The sequence below is a fragment of the Jaculus jaculus genome, chromosome 7 (genome assembly GCF_020740685.1).
Source record: "Jaculus jaculus isolate mJacJac1 chromosome 7, mJacJac1.mat.Y.cur, whole genome shotgun sequence".
Classification (NCBI taxonomy): domain Eukaryota; kingdom Metazoa; phylum Chordata; class Mammalia; order Rodentia; family Dipodidae; genus Jaculus; species Jaculus jaculus.
In genome coordinates, this window is record NC_059108.1 from 38,780,554 (window position 1) to 38,800,551 (window position 19,998).

The following is a 19,998-nucleotide window of genomic DNA, read 5'->3' on the forward strand; positions in this document are numbered from 1 at the left end:
ACACCATATGCTGACCCTGGTGCTTTCCCGACCTTCTAGGTGCCCAGTTGAACAATGCTATTACCAGAGGTTTGGGACAGCTGTGCTATTCTGAGTGCCCAGCTCAGCGATCGACCCCTGACCACGCCCTGCTTGTGCAACTCCTCAGGTGGCTGCTGATTGTAAAGAAGAGAGAGACACCAAGAAGAACCAAGCTGCCATACGCCTAAACACCCATGTTGTCCCTTTCTAAAAAACATTTTATTTGCCGGGTATGGTGGTGCACGCCTTTAATCCCAGGACTCAGGAGGCAGAGGTAGGAGGATGGCCATGAGTTTGAGGCCACCCTGAGACTACATAATGAATTCCAGGTCAGCCTGGGCCAGAGTGAAACCCTATCTTGAAAAAAAAAAAAGACTCAGGGCTGGAGGAGATGGGTTAGCGTTTAAGGCACTTGCCTGCGAAGCCTAAGGACCCAGGTTTGATTCCCGGTCCCCACATAAGCCAGATGCACAAGGTGGCTCATGTGGCTTGAGTCCGTTCGAAGTGGCTGGAGGCCCTGATGTGTGTGCTATCTCCCTCCTTTCTCTCTCTCTCTCTCTCTCTCTCTCTGTTTTTTGCGAGGCAGGATCACACTCTAGTCCAGACTGACCTGGTACTCACTTTGTAGTCCCAGGCTGGCCTTAAATTCACATGGATCCTCCTAATTCTGCCTCCAAGTGCTAGGATTAAAGATATAAACCACCATGCCTGGCCTATCTCTCTCTCTCTCTCCACCTCTCTCTCTCTCTCTCTTCCTCTCTCTCTCATATAAATAAATTAAAAAAAAAGAGTTAGGCAGGAGACTTAGCAGGTAAAGGGCACTTGATGTGCAAACATGAGGACCTGAGTTTGAATGTCAGCACCTGTATAAAAAGCCAGTATAGCCTCACACACCTGTTCTCCCAGCAGTAAGGGTGACAGTGACAGAGGGATTGCTGGGGCTTATTGGTCGGCCAGTCTAACTAAAAATGGCACAAGCTTTATGTTCAGTGAGAGACTCTATCTTAAGGAAATAAGGCAGAAGTCCTCCTGTGGCCTCCACATGCATTTGTACAGAACACATGCATTTGCACACATACATATGTGTACACTGTGTAAACATACATCACACATTGCCCCCTGCCACACACACAATCCAGACCAATTTCAAGTTTCTGCTTTTTTATGTTAAGGTTTTATTTTTATTTATTTGAGAGAGGGAAAGAGGCAGAATGAGAGAGAGAGAGAGAGAGAATGGGCGCACCAGGGCTTCCAGCCACTGCAAATGAACTCCAGATGTGTGCACAATGTTGTGCATCTGGCTTACGTAGGTTCTGGGGAATCGAACCGAGGTCCTTTGGCTTTGCAGGCAAGTGCCTTAATGGCTAAACCATCTCTCCAGTCCTGTTTTAATTTTTTTAATTAATTTTTTATTTATTTGAGAGCGACAGACACAGAAAGACAGATAGAGGGGGAGAGAGAGAGAATGGGCATGCCAGGGCCTCCAGCCTCTGCAAACGAACTCCAGAAGCGTGCGCCCCCTTGTGCATCTGGCTAACGTGGGACCTGGGGAACCGAGCCTCGAACCTGGGTCCTTAGGCTTCACAGGCAAGCGCTTAACTGCTAAGCCATCTCTCCAGCCCAATTTTTTTAAAATATATTATTTATTTATTGGAGAGAGAGAGAGAGAGAGGGAAAGAGGGGTGGGGAAGAATGGGTACACCAGGGCCTCCAGACTCCAATGTATGTGCCACTATGTGCATGTGGCTTATGTGGGTACTGGGGAATGAAACTGGGTCCTTAGGCTTCATAGGCAAGTACCTTAACAGCTAAGCCACCTCTCTAGCCTAAGTTTTATTTATTTATTTATATTTAGAAGTAGAGTCTCATTCTGTAGCCCAGGCTTACCTGGAATTCACTATATAGTCTCAGGGTGGCTTCTAACTCACAGTAATTCTACCTCTGCCTCCTGAGTGCTGGGATTTAAGGCATGCGCCCCACCATGCCTGGTTTAAATATTTTATTTATTTACAAACAGAAAGACAGCGAGACAGAAAGAGAAAGAGAGAGTAAGAATGGGCATATCAAGGCCTTTAGCCACTGCAAACAAACTCCAGATGCATGTGCTACTTTGTGCATCTGGCTTATGTGGGTACTGGGGAATCAAATCTGGGTTGTTAGACTTTGTAGGCAAGTGCCTTAACCGCTGATCCATTTCTCATGTTTCTGTTTTATTATTGCTTACTCTGAAACCCATTCCCAAGACTGTGGTATGTGGTTCTTATAGTTTATTGATATGATTTGTTACTTTTGTTATTTTTGAGATAGGATTTTAAAAATATTTTGTTTTTACTTATTTACTTCAGAGAGAAGGAAGGAGGCAGGGGAGAAGGAGGGAGAGAATGAGCACACTAGGGCTTCTAGCTGCTGCAAATGAACTCCAGACACATGCACAACCTTGTGTACCTGGCTAACATGGGACTGGGGAATTGAACCTTGGTTCTTTGGCTTTGCAGGTAAATGCTGTAACCACTAAGCCATCTCTCCAGCCCAAGACAAGATTTTATGTAGCCAGACTGTCCTCACATTTCATGATGATCAAGGTTTCCTTGAACTTCTGCCCCTCCTGCCTCTGCCTCCTGATTGCTAGGATTATGGCATGGTCATTTTTCTGTCCATATAGTACTAAAAGATTATAGAAGGGCTGGAGAGATGGCTTAGTGGTTAAGCACTTGCCTGTGAAGCCTAAGGACCCTGGTTCGAGGCTCGGTTCCCCAGGTCCCACGTTAGCCAGATGCACAAGGGGGGCGCACACGTCTGGAGTTCGTTTGCAGAGGCTGGAGGCCCTGGCGCGCCCATTCTCTCTTCCTCTAGGTCTGTCGCTCTCAAATAAATAAATAATTAATTAAAAAAAGAAAGATTATAGAAGCAAAAACTGTCTCATTTACCATCTTCCCTCCCCTTGTCCTGCTCACCTCTCATTCCATTCTTAATACAGTTTACTTAATACATATTTGATATATAAATGGTCAAAACGATCCCAGAATCCTGAGGAGGATATATTTATTCAGAGATCACAAGATGACATTGGTCTTGGAATAGGACCTTCTTTCATACCTACTAATAAATCAAATATATTTGTTTGTTTGTTTGTTTTTGCTTTTTTGAGGTAGGGTCTCACTGTAGCCCAGGCTGAATTGGAATTCACAATGTAATCTAAGAGTGGTTTTGAACTCATGGGTGATTCTTCTACCAGAGCATCCCCAGTGCTAGGATTAAAGGCGTTCACCACCACACCTGGCTGCCTTTTTTTTTTCAAGGTAGGGTCTCACTCTAGCTCAGGCTGACCTGGAAATCACTCTGTAGTCTAAGGGTGACCTTGAACTCATGGCAATCCTCCTACCTCTGCCTCCTGAGTGCTGGGGGATTAAAGGTGTGCACCACGCCTTTTTTTTTTTTTTTAATATAAAGCCGGGTGTGGTGACGCACGCTTTGAATTTTTTTTTTTTTGTTCATTTTTTATTTATTTATTTGAGAGCGACAGACACAGAGAGAAAGACAGGTAGAGGGAGAGAGAGAGAATGGGCGCGCCAGGGCTTCCAGCCTCTGCAAACGAACTCCAGACGCGTGCACCCCCTTGTGCATCTGGCTAACGTGGGACCTGGGGAACCGAGCCTCGAACCGGGGTCCTTAGGCTTCATAGGCAAGCGCTTAACCTCTAAGCCATCTCTCCAGCCCTTTTTTTTTTTTTTTTTTTGAGACAGGCTCTCACTACATGGCCCAGACTCACAATCCTACTGCTCCAGCTTCCCAACTAAAGGGTTTACAGATGTGTGCTGCCTCACACCCTCTCACCAAAAGCTGTTTATGAAGTTAAAGTCTCTCAGGTGATCTTTAAGAGTTGTCCTGCACTTGGAAGGCAAAGATAGGAGGATTGTCATGAGTTTAAGGCCACCCTGAAGCTATATAGTAAATTTCAGGTCAGCCTGGGCTAGAGCAAGACCCTACCTTGAAAGAAGAAAAAAGAAAGAAGAAAAAAAGAAAAAGAAAATTTATAGAGCCAGGTGTGGTGGCACATGCTTTTAATCCCAGCACTCAGGAGGCAGAGGCAGGAGGATCATCATGAGTTCAAGGCCACACTGATGGTTACTCTTTCCTATGAAGTCAGATTTCCTAATACTTGTATTCCTCTTGCAAAGAGAGCTCAGACTACAAGTCTCCTTGAGCTTTAAGGGAGACCATTAGGAGATTGGGCAATGGAGGGAACTGGGTGTTTATCCTTCAAAGCCACAATTCTTTGAGGCTTGGGATATCATTTTCTGAGCCCTAACACTGTTGGAAAAGATTCTCACCTTAAACAAACTGGTCAGTCAGGCTTCCTTGACTCTCCTGACAGCTCGTCCAGAGAACTGTTCTAGCAGAGAAACAGCTGCTCATACATCCTTTCATTCATTGGTTTAAGAAAAGGAATGGGTGCACCAGGACCCCTTGGCACTGCAGATTAAGAGTGAAAGAGGCAGATAGAGAGAGGGAGAGAATGGGCACACCAGGGCCTCCAGCCACTGCAAATGAGCTACAGATACATGCGCCACCTTGTGCATCTGGCTTACATAAATCCTGGGGAGTCAAACCAAGGTTCTTTGGCTTTCCTGGCAAACACCTGAACTACTAAGCCATCTCTCCAGCCCCCCCCCCTTTTTCCTTGTTTTTGGATTTTTTTCCATCTCCATTCTATTTTTTAAATTTTATTTATTTATTTGCTAGTAGAGAGAGAGATAGAAGAGAGACAGACAGAGAATGGGCACACCAGGACTTCTAGCCATTGCAAATTCCAGATGCATGTACCCCTTGTGCGTCTGGCTTACATGGGTCTTGGGGAGTCAAACCTGGGTCCTTTGGCTTTGCAGGTAAATGCCTTAATAACCACTAAGCCATTTCTCCAGCCCAATCTCCATTCTATTTCTTCTTTCTTTCTTTTTCTTTCTTTCTTCCTTCCTTCCATTCTCTCTCTCTCTCTCTCTCTTTTTTTTTTTTTTTTTGAGGTATGGTTTTGCTGTGGCCCAGGCAGACCTAGAATTCCTGTGTAGTCTCAGGGTGGCCTTGAACTCACCTCCATCCTCTTACCTCTGCCTCCCAAGTTATGGGATTAAGGGCATATGCCACCACACTCAGGGCCCATCTCCATTCTAAACAGACATTTTCATAGACAAAATAAGTTTGTTATTTTCACTGAGCCACTATATTCTCTTTTTTTAAAACTTTTTTTAATTTTTATTTATTTGAGAGTGACAGACAGAGAAACAGGCAGATAGATAGAGACAGAATGGGTGTGCCATGGCCTCCAGCCATTGCAAACTCCAGATGCACGTGCTACCTTGTGCATCTGGCTTATGTAAATCTTGGGAAGTCAAACCAAGGTCCTTTGGCTTTCCTGGCAAAAACCTTAACCCTTAAGCCACCTCTCCGGCCCCACTATATTCTCTTGATTCTAGTTATTTTTAGATTTCTATTCTACACTCTAGAAATACAATGGCTACTGAAAAATAAACAAGTTTTTCCTGATATTTACAGCAGAAAGGTCATTGTTAACAGTTTTCCTGTGCTTTCTTTTCTAGTGGCTTCCACACTGGGGGCATTTGCTGCTGCTCCAGGGTGCCCTGAACCTCAATGAACCAGACAGAAACTGTTTCTGAGAGTATTCCAAGATTGCTTTGTTCGATGTCACAATAGACAAAACAATGTTCTTGGAGTCCTTTTTCTCACCTCCTCTCTCTGCAGGGTCCTTCTGTGTGTTCCCTTTTCTCTTTCATATAAAGCCTTACCTGAGTTGTACATCCCAAGTGCAGTAGACACATTTACCACTTTAAAAACTTGTCAGGCCAGGCGTGGTGGCACAGCCTTTAGTCCCAGCCCTCTACAGCAGAGGTAGGAGAATCACCTGGAGTTCAAGGCCACCCTGAGACTTCATAATGAATTCCAGGTCAGCCTGTGCCAGAGTGAAACCCTACCTTGAAAAACAAACAACTTATCAGACAAAAGATTTTCAAGGCACCTTTTGGCCAGTCCATTATCTGTTAGTTTGTTTCAGGCAGGAAAATCTGTCTCCAGACAGATTTTGGCCATAGTTTGAACTTACCCAGGTTTAAAAAATTCCACTTTTAGTTTACCATCTTGGATTTATTCATCCAGATATGTGCCTGGTAAAATGTAGGTTTGTGTCAAGATTATTTGAGACCATTTGTCTGAAAGGATCTCAGTGACCTCAAATTTATTATTATTATTATTTTTGGTTTTTCGAGGTAGGGTCTCACTCTAGCCCAGGCTGACCTGGAATTCACTATGTAGTCTCAGGGTAGCCTTAAACTCAAGGTGATCCTCCTACCTCTGCCTCTGGAGTGCTAGGATTAAAGGTGTGCACCACCACGCCCGGCTTGACCTTGAACTTTTGATCCTCTTGCTTCCATATCTGTAGTGCTGGCATGACAAATGTGCACCATCATACCTGATTTTATGAGGGGCTGGGGATCCAACCTAGGCAAGCACTGTACCAAATAAGCTACATCCTCAACCCCCTTGTTTTTGTTTTTAACATTTTATTTTTTATTTGGGAGAAAGAGACAGAGATCAGGCAAGGCAGAGCCTATAGCCACTGCAAACGACCCCTAGACACATGTGTCACCTTGTGCATCTGACTTTATGTGGGTACTGGGGAATTGAACCTGGGTCCTTACGCTTTGCGGGTAAGTGCCTTAACCACTAAGGCATTTCTCCAGATGATTTTTTTTTTTTTTGAATATGGAACGTTTCACTAATTTGCGTGTGGGCCTTGGGCAGGGGCCATGCTAATCTTTTCTGTATTGTTCCACTTTTTTGTTTTTTCAAGATAGGGTCTCACTTTGGCCCAGGCTGACCTGGAATTCACTGTGTAGTCGCAGGGTGGCCTCAAACTCACTGATCCTCTATTGCTGACTCCTGAGTGCTGGTATTAAAGGTGTGTGTCACCACTTCAGGCTTTTTTTTTTTTTTTTTTTGAGGAAAAGAATCATGTAGCCTAGGCTGGCCTCGAACCCATTACACAGCCTTAGAAAACTTAACTCCTGATCCACCTGCTTCCACAAGGGCACGCGCCCCGACTCGAAGATCCCATTTGAGACATTTACTCGCGTCCATCTCAGAGTGGCATCTTTCCAGGGTACCCTCTCCCCCCATGAGGCAGTGGGCAGGTTGACTTAAGAGGCGGTTATGCCATCATCATTTACAGAGACACACTGCTCACTCCCTATGGCGTAGGACTTCTGCCCTCAAGCCAAGAGTGTTTCCGGTACGCTCCCGCAGGCCTAGAGGCACTCACAGAAACCGGAAGCAAGCGCCCATCCCAGAGCGTCCCGCCCTATACAGGGCCTCCGCCGTCGCTCGGCGGGGGCGCGCTCGCCCCGATGCATTGTGGGCGTTGTAGTTCGGGCCGGAACGTGAGCGTGACCGCAAGTCCCATGACAACAGGCTCGTCAGGAGCCTCCCCGTCCGCCCCCCCTCCCCCGCCGCGGCAGCAGCAGCAGCAGGAGTAGGTCGGTTGGGCCCGGCGGACGCGGCGTCCCTGCGGGTCAGCCGGGTCTTCTCCGCCCCGGGGGTTCACAGGCGGAAGCCGCAGCCGCTGGGGAGGAGCTTGGCGGGCCCCGCGGGTACGCCCGTCTACGTGCTCGTTCGCCTGGCAGCGCGGCGCGCGAGCCCCGGGTCCCCGCGGCGGCGGCGGCGGCGGCGGAACGCGGAGGGGGCGGAGGAGCGAGCGAGCGAGCGAGAGAGCGCGAGCGAGTCCGCGGCGGCCGCGGCCACAGAGAAATGGCGGAGACCGTAGCGGACACCCGGCGGCTCATCACCAAGCCGCAGAACCTGAACGACGCCTACGGGCCGCCCAGCAACTTCCTGGAGATCGACGTGAGCAACCCGCAGACCGTGGGGGTCGGCCGCGGCCGCTTCACCACCTACGAGATCAGGGTCAAGGTGAGACGTCCCTTCCCCTCCGCTGGGTCGCCGTCGCCGGGTCGCGGCGGCCTCGGCGTACCCCCATCTTCTCCCCTGGGTGGCCGCAGCCGCCCAGGCCCCCACCACCCTCCGCACGCAGACTGCGCAGCCCAGTTGCGGGGGAGGGGGTCCCCGAGCCAAGGTTCCCTCTTCATAACACCATTTGAATGGGGACAGCCCCGCGCTGGCACTTGGAGAAAGAAGAAGGTACTCGAAGAAGAAGAAGAAGAGGGCGTAGGTTGAGCGCCGTTTACCTCTCGAGGATCTTTGATCTGGAGAATGACATTTAAGTTGGAAAGTGCTAGATCTTTCGAGAAACAGTCCTCCGGGGAAGGGAGTTAGGTGTGTCTGAGAAAAGGGTTTGCGTCAAAGTTGAAGCCTTCCCAGTTTTCTTTTTCCTGGAGACTTCCCAAGACGTGGCCAAACCCAAGCTGGGCCGCTGCAGGCCCTTCTTAAGCTGCCCGCTAAGCTAGGCTGTTCTCAGCAAGAACTTGGTGGGACTTGACAAGAGGGTGACACATTCTTGGTAGGGTTGAGCCAGGCATGGACAGGGATTGGAAGTGGTTGACCTGAGCGCTCTTGGCCGTGGTCCTGCTGATGAAGGCCTAAGTGTGGAGAATGTCACCTGCCTCATTGTGTAAAAGTACAACTGCTTTAGAAACACCTATTCACTTATTTATTTGAGTGAGTGAGAGAGAGAGAATGGGCGTGCCAGGGCTTCCAGCCATGGCAAAGGAACGCCAAGATGCATGCGCTACCTTGCGCATCTGGCCTTATGTGGGTATTGGAGGATCGAACCTGGAGCCTTGGGCTTTACAAGGCAGGCGACATAACTGCTAAAACATCTCTCCAGCCCGATCTTGGACCCGTCCGTGTTTCCCTCCACCACCACCCCCCCAAGTGGGGTTTCACTCTAGTCCAGGCTGACCTGGAATTCACTATATAGTCTCAGGATGGCCTCTAACTCATGGCAATCCTCCTGCCTTTGCCTCCTGAGTGCTGGGATTAAAGGTGTGCACTACCAGGTCCGGCCCCAATCTTGCTCTTTTTATTTCGAGATTTTCGCTTCTTTGAATGGAGGAATCAACTGAAGTAGAAACATACCCTTGTAATTTCAAAACTAGTGTTTTTTGGCAGTAAGTAAATTCAGGAGATTTGAAAGCTATTAATTGAAAATAATGCTTCACTTTCACCTTGTAGTTTAGGATTAAGGATCTTGCCCCATTTTTGAAAGATGTTTAAAAATTAAGTATGGTAGGGCTGGAAAGATGGCTCAGAGGTTAAATACACTTTCTTGCAAACCCTTCAGGCCTGTGTTGGATTCCCCAGTACCCATGTAAAGCCAGATGCACAAAGTGGCACATGCATATGGAGTTCATTTGCAGTGGCAAAATTTCCCCCTCCCTCTCAAATTAATAAAAAAGTTTTAGCTTTAGAGAAATCAAAGTTTGCACAACAAGTTACTACTAGCATTTAAGGAGTAATTTTTATTTTGTTTATTTACTTATTGGTTTTTCATGGTAGGGTCTCACTCTAGCCCACGCTGATCTGGAATTTACTCTGTATTCTCAGGGTAGCCTTGAACTCATGATGATCCTCCTACCTCTGCCTTCTGAGTGTTGGGATTAAAGGTGTGTGCCACCACACCCTGCTTTTTTAAAAAAATTATTTATTTATTTGAGAGGGAAAGAAGCAGAGAGAGAGAGAATGGGCATGCCACGGCCTTTAGCCATTCCAAACTAACTCCAGGCACATACATAGGTCCTAGGGGAATCGAACCTGGGTTCTTTGGCTTTGCAGGCAAGCTCCTTAACTGCTAAACCATCCCTCAACCCTCTATTTTATTTTTATTTTTATTGGTTTTTCGAGGTAAGGTTTCACTCTAGCCCAGGCTGACCTTGAATTCACTATGGAGTCTCAGGGTGGCCTCAAACTCGCGGCGATCATCCTACCTCTGCCTCCTGAGTGCTGGGATTAAAGGCGTGCGCCACCACGCCCGGCACAACCCTCTTTTTAAAAATAAAGTTTATGAAATATGTTTTATTTATTTATTTTTGGTTTTTTTGAGGTAGGGTCTCACTCTAGCCCAGGCTGACCTGGAATTCACTGTGTAGTCTCAGGGTGGCCTCGAACTCTTGGTGATCTTCCTACCTCTGCCTCCCTGAGTGCTGAGAGAGAGAGAGAATGGTCATGCCAGGGCCTCCAGCCACTGCAAACAAACTCCAGATGCGAGCGCCCCCTTGTGCATTTGGCTTATGTGGATCTTGGAGAGTGGAACTGGGATCCTTGGGCTTTGCAGGGAAGTGCCTTAACTGCTAAGCCATCTCTCCAGCCCCCTTTTAAAGTTTTTTTTTTAGAGAGAGTAAGAGAGAGAGTCTGAGGGAGGAGAGAGGGAATTGGTGGGCCAATTAAACTCCAAATGCTTACTCCACCTGGTGGGCATGTCCGACCTTGCACTTGCCTCACCTTTGTGCATCTGGCTAAAATGGGATCTGGAGAGTAGAACATGGGTCCTTAGGCTTCACAGGCCAGTTCCTTAACCGCTAAGCTATCTCTCCAGCCCCCTCTTTTACTATTATTATTGATAACTTCCATAATTATAGTCAATAAGCCATGATAATTCCTGCCCCCTCACTTTCTCCTTCATAGCTACATTCTCTATCATATCCCCTCCCCCTCTCAGTCTGTCTTTTACTTTGATGTCATCTTTTCCTCCTGTTATGGTAGTCTTATATTGGTAGTGCCAGGCACTGTGAGATCATAGATAATCCAGGCCATTTTGTGTCTGGAAGAGTGTGTTTGTTGTAAGGAGTTTTACCTTTCCTTTGGCTCTTACATTCTTTCCGCCACTTCTTCCACAATGGGCCCTGAGCCTTGGAAGGTGTGAAAGAGATGTTTCAGTGCTGAGCACTCCTCTGTCACTTCTTCTCAGCACTGTGGTGCCTTCTGAGTCATCCCAGAGATCACAGCCATCTGAAAAGAGAAGCTTCTCTAACCAAAAGTGAGAGTAGAGCTGGGCGTAGTGGCCCATGCCTTTAATTCCAGTACTTGGAGGCAGAGGTAGGAGGATCTCCATGAGTTCGAGGCCACCCTGAGACTACGTAGTGAATTCCAGGTCAGACTGGACTAGAGTGAAACCCTGCCTCGAAAAACAAAACAACAATAAAAAGAAGTGAGAGTAGCGTGAGGAGTAATTTCTTTTGTGAGTGTGATGAACAAAATTTGTCATCTTTTTGGGGGGGGGGCGGTTTCAATATAGTTTCTGTAGACCCAGGCGCTATGGTACACGCCTTTAATCCCACCACTCAGGAGGCAGAGGTAGGAGGATCACTGTGAGTTCAAGGCCACCCTGAAACTACATAGTGAATTCCAGGGCAGCTTGGGCTGGAGTGACACCCTACCTTGAAAAACAAACAATACATATAATGTCTTTAGTCTAGTCACTTTATGCATCTGGTTTTATGTTGGTAGTGGGTAATTGAACTCCGGTTATTAGGCTTTGTAGGCAAACGCCTTAATTGCTAAACAGCTTGCATATATACGTGTGTGTGTGTGTGTGTGTGCGTGCGTGCGCGCGCGTTTTTTTAGAGGTAGTGTCTCTCTGGTCCAGGCTGACCTATAATTCACTATGTGATCTTAGCGTGGCCTCAAACTCACTGTGATCCATCTACCTCTGCCTACTGAGTGCTGGGCTTAAAGACAAGTGCCACCATGCCTGGTTTGCCATCACCTTTGTTTTTTTTTATTTTGGTTTTTTGAGGTAGCATCTCACTGTGGCTCAGGCTGACCTGGAATTCACTATGTAGTCTCAGGGTGGCCTCGAACTCACTGTGATCCTCCTACCTTTGCCTCCCGAGTGCTGGGATTAAAGGTGTGTGCCACCATGCCTGTCCTTAGTTTTGTTTTTTTTTTTTTTTAATGTCTCTTATTTATTTATTAGAGAGAGACTGGACTGCCAGGGCCTTCAGCCACTGCAAACAAATTCCAGATGCATGTGCCCTCATGTGCAGCTGGCTTATGTGGGTACTGGGGAATTGAACCTGGGTCCTTAGGCCTCATAGGCAAATGCCTTAACTGCTAAAGTCATCTCTCCAGCCCCCTTGTTAGTTTTTTTTTTTTGAGGTTAGGTCTCACTGTATCCCAGGTTGACCTGGAACTCACTCTGTTGTGACAGGCTGGACTCAGACTCACAGGGATCCTGCAGCTTGCCTCCCCAGTGAGTGCTGGGATTAAAGGCATGTGCCACTATGCAAGGCTAATTTATACACTTTCAATGGACTGTTTCTAATGTCAGTGTGTTGGAAAAATGCTAATCAACCACAACAACAAAGCTAATCATCAAACTTTAAGATCTGAAACTTCATAGTTTTATCTTACAGTCTACTGCTTCCCTTGACTGTATGAAACATGAGCTATAACTGTCTTGTTACAGGCAAACTGCAGAGTGTCTGCTCCAGTAGACCTAGGAAGTACACTGTTATATAAGCCTAGTAAAAAAGAAAAGGAAGCCGGGCGTGATGGCGCACACCTTTAATCCCAGCACTTAGGAGGCAGAAGTAGGAGGATCACCATGAGTTCAAGGCCACCCTGAGACTACATAGTGAATTCAGGTCAGCCTGGGCTAGAGCGAGACCCTACATTGAAAAAATAAAAAATAAAATAAAAAGACATAAAAAGGGGTTCTGTTGTTTGGTTTTAACTTTTGGAATGATTTTTAGTTGTCTTTAACGCGTGGCTGATACTAAAAACAACTTCCTGTCTTGTCCTTACTCACTAGCATGTTTCCCCAATTTTTTTCCTTGCACCAACACAAAACTTGGAATTCCTGTTTCTAAATTTCCATAGCTAGTACTTCCTGTCATACAGTTGAGCTGGAATCTCCGCCTACACTTCCTCCACTTAACAACTTTGTGCTCATCTTGCTGAATACATTGTTAAGTAGATTCTAGCATGATAATTCTCTTTCTAAAAATACATGATACCTTATTACCAAATTGTTGCTATGATAGTGGATATAAATTGTTTATGGCATGGTCATTTACAGGTATAGAAAAATAATTATTTTAAGAGTGATTAGTGAGTTAAGGAATTAATAAATTATATACCTATCCTGGTTTTTATTTTTATATAAACCAGTTGGTTATGTGTTAATGACTGTTATGGTCATAAATGTAAGAGCCCAATAATAAAACATAATTTAGTTTTCAAGCTTATGAAATGCTGCTGGAGTGTCTTGGAGTATCTCTTAGTGGGCAGTGTATTAATTTACAACTCACGATGCCCTGTAGAAAGACCATTTAAGCAGCCTATGATTTTTGGAGAGTTACTTTGATCTTATGTTAAGGTAGTTTGGCTATGAGATGAATAGGTTAATCATTTTGTAATTTATTAGTACTTTTGAAATTTATTATTTTTGTTAGTAGTTTTATCTTTTAAAATATTTATCTGAAAGCCAGGTGTGGTGGTGCATGCCTTTAATTCCAGCACTTGGGAGGCAGAGGTAGGAGGATCGCTGTGAGTTTGAGGCCACCCTGAGAATACAGAGTGAATTCCAGGCCAGCCTGGGCTAGAGTGAGACCCTACCTTGAAAAAAAAAAAAATTATCTGAGAGGGAGAGGAAGACATAGGTGTGTGTGTGTGTGTGTATGTATGTGTACACACACACACACACACACACACACACACACACACACATAGAGAGAGAGAGAAGAAAGGGTGCTCCAGGGCCTCCTGCCACTGCAAATGAATTTCGTGTACATATGTGCATATAGCTTATGTGGGTACTGGGGAATGGAACCTGGGTCCTTAGGCTTCATAGGCAAGCACCTTAATGGCTAAGCCATCTCTCCAGCCCTATTTTTGTTTGTTTCTTTGTTTTGAGGTAGGGTCTCTCTGTAGCCCAGGCTGTCCTCAAACTCACAGTGAACCTCTAGAGTGCTGGGATTAAAGTTGAGCACCACCATGCCCAGCCCTGTTTTGGTTTTTTGAGGTAGGGTCGGTCTCTAGCCTGGGCTGACCTGGAATTCACTCTGTAGTCTCAGGCTGGCCTTGAACTCAGTGATTCTCCTACCTCTGCCTCCCAAGTGCCGGGACTAAAGGTGTCACCAGCATACCTGGCTCATCTGGAGCTCTTTTGCAGTGGGCAAGAGGTCCTGGTGTACCCATTTTCAAGGTAGGGTCTTTACACTCTAGGCCAGGCTGACCTGGAATTAGTCCCAGGTCTAAGGGTGGCCTTGAACTCATGGCAGTCCTCCTACCTCTGCCTCCCAAGTCTGGGATTAAAGGCGTGTGCCACACCTGGCTCCAGCTTGTAATTTTATTTACTTATACTTACTGACTTAATTATTTTGTTTTTTTCGAGTAGGGTCTCACTCTAGCCCAGGTGGACCTGGAATTCACTATGTTCGAGTAGGTCTCACTCTAGCCCTGGACTCATGGGGATCCTTCTACCTCTGCCACCCAAGTGCTGGGATTAAAGGCGTGCACCACCACGCCCAGCTTTGTAATTCTGTTTATTGCTACTGTTCTCAACTGTTGCTGTTCTCCCTATTCTACTGCCTGCCTTTTGCTATTGAACTTGCCCTGTAGAAAACCATTTTATGTTTCAGAATTTGGGCCCTTAAACTGTCTTATAGTTACTCTAAATCTTGAGAAAAATGTTCAATTTTACAGGATCTGATTGAAATTACTCCAATTTACAGGGTAATTTTCTCTGGATGGTGGTACTTTAGAATACAAGCCTCCCGATCTCCATTTATCTTTTTTGGTTTGAGAATAGTGTTTAAGACTATTAGGATCACTTGATTAGTATCTCTGGGCTGCTTTTGAAAATAATTGGCTCAGTGTTAATGTTTTTTGAAAATTGTTCTAATGGGTAGGTACAGCACAGAGCACCATACGTGATTAAAGGTTTAGGAAAGCTGGGCGTGGTGGCGCACACCTTTAATCCTAGCACTCAGGAGGCAGAGGTAGGAGTATTGCTGTGAGTTCAAGGCCACCCTGAGACTACATAGTGAATTCCAGGTCAGCCTGAGCTAGAGTGAGACCCTACCTCGGAAAAACAAACAAAAATAAATAAAAGGTTTAAGAAAGACTTGGGTCTAGAATTATTTTGCCATCTTAAAAGAGAAGGCTGAAAGGGAAATTCATTTGCTGTTTTTGAAGTTTGTCCTATAAGTTTTGAGGGTTTTACATTATTTAAGATCTGTTGTCATTCTTGGAGACAACTATTCAAACAAGAGTGGTGATAAGGATCTTTTTTGAGTTTTGAGATCTTCTTGGGTTCAAAGAATAAGTATCATTTTCCATAGGGTAAGGTACAAAAAGAAAATCAGTGTTCCACTTCCTCTCTGAAATATATATCTGAAGGCTGGAGATGGTTCAGTGGTTAAAGGCTCTTTCTTGCAAAGCCTGACAGTTGGGTTCAGTTCCCCAGTATCCATGTAAAGCCAGATGCACAAAGTAGTACATGCATCTAGAGTGCATTTGCAGTGGCTAATGGAACTGAAGCACTCATTCTCTCTCTGCAGATAAATAATAAAAAGCAGGGCTGGGGAAATGGCTTAGTGGTTAAGGCACTTGCTGGCAAAGACAAGGGACTCAGGTTCAATTCCCCAGTACTCATGTAAAACTGGATATACAATGTGTATATGGAGTCTGTTTGCAGTGTTAGAAGCTCTGGTGTGCTCATTGTCTCTATCTGCCTCTTTCCTCTCTGTCAAATAGGAAAATGAATAAATAAAAAATTCTCTGTTTGGTTTTTCAAGGTAGGGTCTCGCTTAGCCCAGGCTGACCTGAAATGCACTAAGTAGTCTCAGAGTGGCCTCAAACTCATGGTGATCCTCCTACTTCTACCTCCCTAGTGCTGGGATTAAAGGCGTGCGCCACCATGCCCAGCTTAAATTAAAATACATTAAAAAAATTTATTTGATGTTAGTACCTTCTTCATAGGACTCAAATAAAAAATAAATATAAATAACCAAATAAAATATAAAGCTATATATTTGAATAAGTGTAACCATAAAGATTAATAATGTTGGCTGGTAAAAAGTTTTGACAAGATGCTCATTAAAGTGACAACTTGATAGCAGTTACTATTCTAACCTTATATAGGTTATTTTTCTTTGGTCAGCTCTCTAATAATAAACTTCACATCATTAGTGTCCATGTTTGCAACTGAGAAATGAATGCTAATTTATGGCCTTATTCTTAGGATAGACGTTTTACTAAAGGGTCAAAAATAATAGTTACTGGATACCGTCTTGTAACAACCATTTGCCAAGTGCATCTGTTGTTTAATTTGATGCACCTCTGGATCTGGGATGAAACATTGAATTGTCTTCCCTGGTTCTCCATTGGGTGTACAGTCTATGAACTTTCAGTGGCATTTTAAGTCCTCTGAAGCAGTATGGTATTATGTGTGTGATCCATAGCACATACAAGCAGAGTTTCCACTGTAGGATGTCTGCAGATAGTTGAATAAATAAATCTTTAATGGAAAAAAATAATAGTTACTAGTATTTTTATACATATATACCTATACGTATATTAGTATATATTTTTTCTTTATCCCAACAGAATCGCATTTATATTTGAAAGTAAACAACTCATTTGACAAACAAATATCAAAGATTTGCTAAAGGACTGAGAGAAAAAAAAGAACCAGGTATGGTAGCACATACCTGCAGTCCCAACACTGGGGAAACTAAGGCAGCAGGATCATGAGTTCAATGCCTGCATAGATTACATAGTAAGACCCTACCTCAAAAAATAAAAACATGTAGCCAGGTATGCTGGCACCTGCCTTCAGTCCCAGCACTCAGGAGGCCAAGATAGGAGGCTCACCATGAGAAAGATTCTGGAACTGGGGATGGAAACCACAGCAGGGTGGCCAGGTATCTGCCCTTTGGAATGTGGGGACAAGGAGGTGCTAGGCCATCCTATCATTTCATGATATAACTCACTTCCAAGTTCAGGTCCAGAGCAAGGCACTGCAAGCAGTCAGGGTCCCTATTGCACCTGTCTTGGTCTTGCTGGCTGAACCTGCTGCCTACTTGATGGCTACCATGGTGAGCTCTAATCCCTGACTACACTTCATGCCATACCACAGGATGGCTTTAAACTGGACTCAAAGACAGGTCGCCTCAGCTGCCGCTCCTTGCCCGCCAGCATGCTGGCCTTCCAACCTGGGAAAGTCAAGAGAAACAGTGCCCTCTAGCCTGGTCAGTCCCTGTGCCCAGTCCTATTTTGTTTTTGTTTTTAAAAAATATTTATTTATTTGGAGAATGGGCACACTAGGGGCTCCAGCCACTGCATACAAACTCCAGATGCATGCACCACCACATGCATGTGGGTTATGGGGAATCGAACCTGGGTACTTAGGCTTTGCAGGCAAATGCCTTAACTGTTAAGCTATCTCTGCAGCCATATTTATTTATTTATTTGAGATAGTGCCTCAATGTAGCTTAAGCTGGCCTTGAACTCACTGCAGTCCTCTAATGGGAGAGAGGGTGGGGGGAGGGAGAGAGGATTGGCACAGGAGGGCCCCAGCCACTGCATTTGAACTCCATATGCTTGCACCACCTAATGGGCATGTGTGACTTTGTGCTTGCCTCACCTTTGTGCATCTGGCTTACGTGGGATCTGGAGAGAAGATTGAACATGGGTCTTTAAACTTCACAAGCAAGCACCTTAACTGCTAAGCTATTTCTCCAGGTATGGCTGCACTCTAGCCTAGTCTGACCTGGAATTCACTGTGTAGTCTCAGGCTGGCTTTGAACTCGCAGCAAACTCCTGCCTCTCCCTTCCCAAGTGCTGAGACTAAAGGCAAATGTTAGGACTAAGGTGTGCACCACCATGCCTAGCTTAGTTTTTTTTTTTTTTTCTTTTTTTGCGGAGGCTTTTTTGAGGTAGGGTCTCACTCTAGCTCGTGCTCACCTGGAATTCACTATGTAGTCTCAGGGTAGCCTCGAACTCATGGTGATCCTCCTACCTCTGCCACCCAAATGCTGGGATTAAAGGCGTGTGCTACCACGCTTGGCTCTATTTATTTGAAAAAGAGAGAAAGAAAGAGGCAGAGAGAAATAGAATGGGCATGCCAGACTTCTAGCCACTTCAGACAAACTGTAGATGTATGAGCTACCATGTGCATCTGGCTTACGTGGGTACTAGGTGGTCCTTAGGTGTTGCAGGCAAGTGCCTTAGCTGCTAAGACATTTCTCCAGCCCTTAATTGTATATTTTTGAGGGAGGCTACCAGGTTGTTGAGGGAGGCTACCATCTGGAGTTTGTAACTCAATGTTACTCGAGATTGGCCTCGAGCTGCTTGCTGATAGTCCTGCCAATACCTCCCAAGCGTTGAGGATTACAAGCATGCCACCATGCCCGGTCAAAATATTTTGGAAGCCAGGTGTGGTGGTGCACACCTTTAATCCCAACCCTCAGGGGTCTTAGGTGGGATGATTGTCATGAATTTGAAGCCAGTCTGGAACTATAGACTGAGTTCAAGGTCAGCCTGGGCTAGAGAGAGACCCTATTTCCACCCCTAAAAATATTTAGAGTTTCAGGTCATTTTGATGCCAGAGGAAATTTGCAGAATGTCTATGCTGCTCTCTCAGTTGGCCATGAGATGATGTTGAGTACACTTTTCTTTTTTGCTTTTTTTTAAAAATACCACATTTTATTCAGATCTTACAAAGATGTAGGGAAGAGGGAAACTTGGGGGGAGGGGAGTAAGGAAGGAAAGATAAAGTGAGGAGAGGAGAAGGGAGATATGCCATGTGGAACCCAGAAGTCCACGTATGCCACGTGGAGCCCAGGAGCCCACATAAATAAACATGGATCTTGGGTGGGGGGCGGACTTGAAAGGGTTTTTTTTAATTTTAATTTTTATTTTTTTCTCAACTTTTATTAACATTTTCCATGTTTATAAAAAATATCCCATGGTAATATCCTCCCTCCCTCCCCCCACTTTCCCCTTTGAAATTCCATTTTCTATCATATCCCCTCCCCATCTCAGTCTCTTTTATTTTGATGTCATGATCTTTTCCTCCTCTTATGATGGTCTTGTGTAGGTAGTGTCAGGCACTGTGAGGTCATGGATATCCAGTCCATTTTATGTCTGAAGGGAGCATGTTGTAAGGAGTCTTTTTTGCTTTTTTGAGGTACGGTCTCCCCCTAGCCCGTGCTGACCTGGAATTAACTATATAGGTTCAGACAACAGTTTCTGTAGTTTTGTGGTTATCACACTCACCTCACACTATGTAGGCTCATGCTGGCCTCCTGTCTCTGCCTCCCAAGTCCTGGAATTAAAGGAGTGTACCAACATACCCAGCAGTAGCCCTAGTCTTTTTATTTTATTTTTAATTTTTTTTTTGTTTATTTATTTGAGAGCAACAGACAGAGAGAAAGAGGCAGGGAGAGGGAGAGGGAGAGAATGGGTGCGCCAGGTCTTCCAGCCACTGAAAACGAACTCCAGACGCGTGCGCCCCCTTGTGCATCTGGCTAACGTGGGTCCTGGGTAATCGAGCCTCCAACTGGGGTCCTTTGGCTTGACAGGCATGCGCTTAACCACTAAGCCATCTCTCCAGCCTTTTTTTTTTTTTTTTTAAAGTATTTTTATTTATTTGTCTGCATGCAGTGTGAGATAAAGAGACAGAGCCTGAATGTGCTAGGGCCTCTAGCCACTGCTAAGGGACTTCAGATGTATGCACCACTTAGTGCAACTGGCTTTAATGTGGGCACTGAGAAATTGAACTTTGGTCATTAGGCTTTGCAGGCAAGTGTCTTAACCACTAAGCCATCTCTCCAGCCCCGTATTCTTTTATGTTGGCTTTGTGGGGGCTCTGTTCTGTACTACATGTATAATAAATTCTGAAACCAACTAGTTGTCTTTCAAATTAAGCTCTAGCTTAGAATTCGAGCACAAGTATACTGCACTAAACTCTTGATGTCTACATTGTAGTTTGGGGAATGCTTTCAC

General features: G+C 45.3%; 1 protein-coding gene and 1 non-coding gene across 2 annotated transcripts in view; one reads left to right on the plus strand and one right to left on the minus strand.

The window, feature by feature from the left end:
* Window positions 1-6,789: 6,789 nt before the first annotated feature.
* Window positions 6,790-6,894, minus strand: LOC123462533. The gene has a single exon (XR_006638345.1). It is a non-coding gene; the product is annotated as a U6 spliceosomal RNA (small nuclear RNA).
* An 866-nt stretch (window positions 6,895-7,760) lies between these two features.
* The window catches only part of Snx3 (sorting nexin 3), a 44,295-nt gene continuing 32,057 nt past the window's right edge, over window positions 7,761-19,998 (plus strand). The window contains exon 1 of the mRNA XM_004660613.3: window positions 7,761-7,998. Within this exon, the coding sequence (XP_004660670.1) occupies window positions 7,837-7,998 (162 nt within the window). The 5' untranslated portion in view covers window positions 7,761-7,836. The remainder of the gene's footprint in view (window positions 7,999-19,998) is intronic.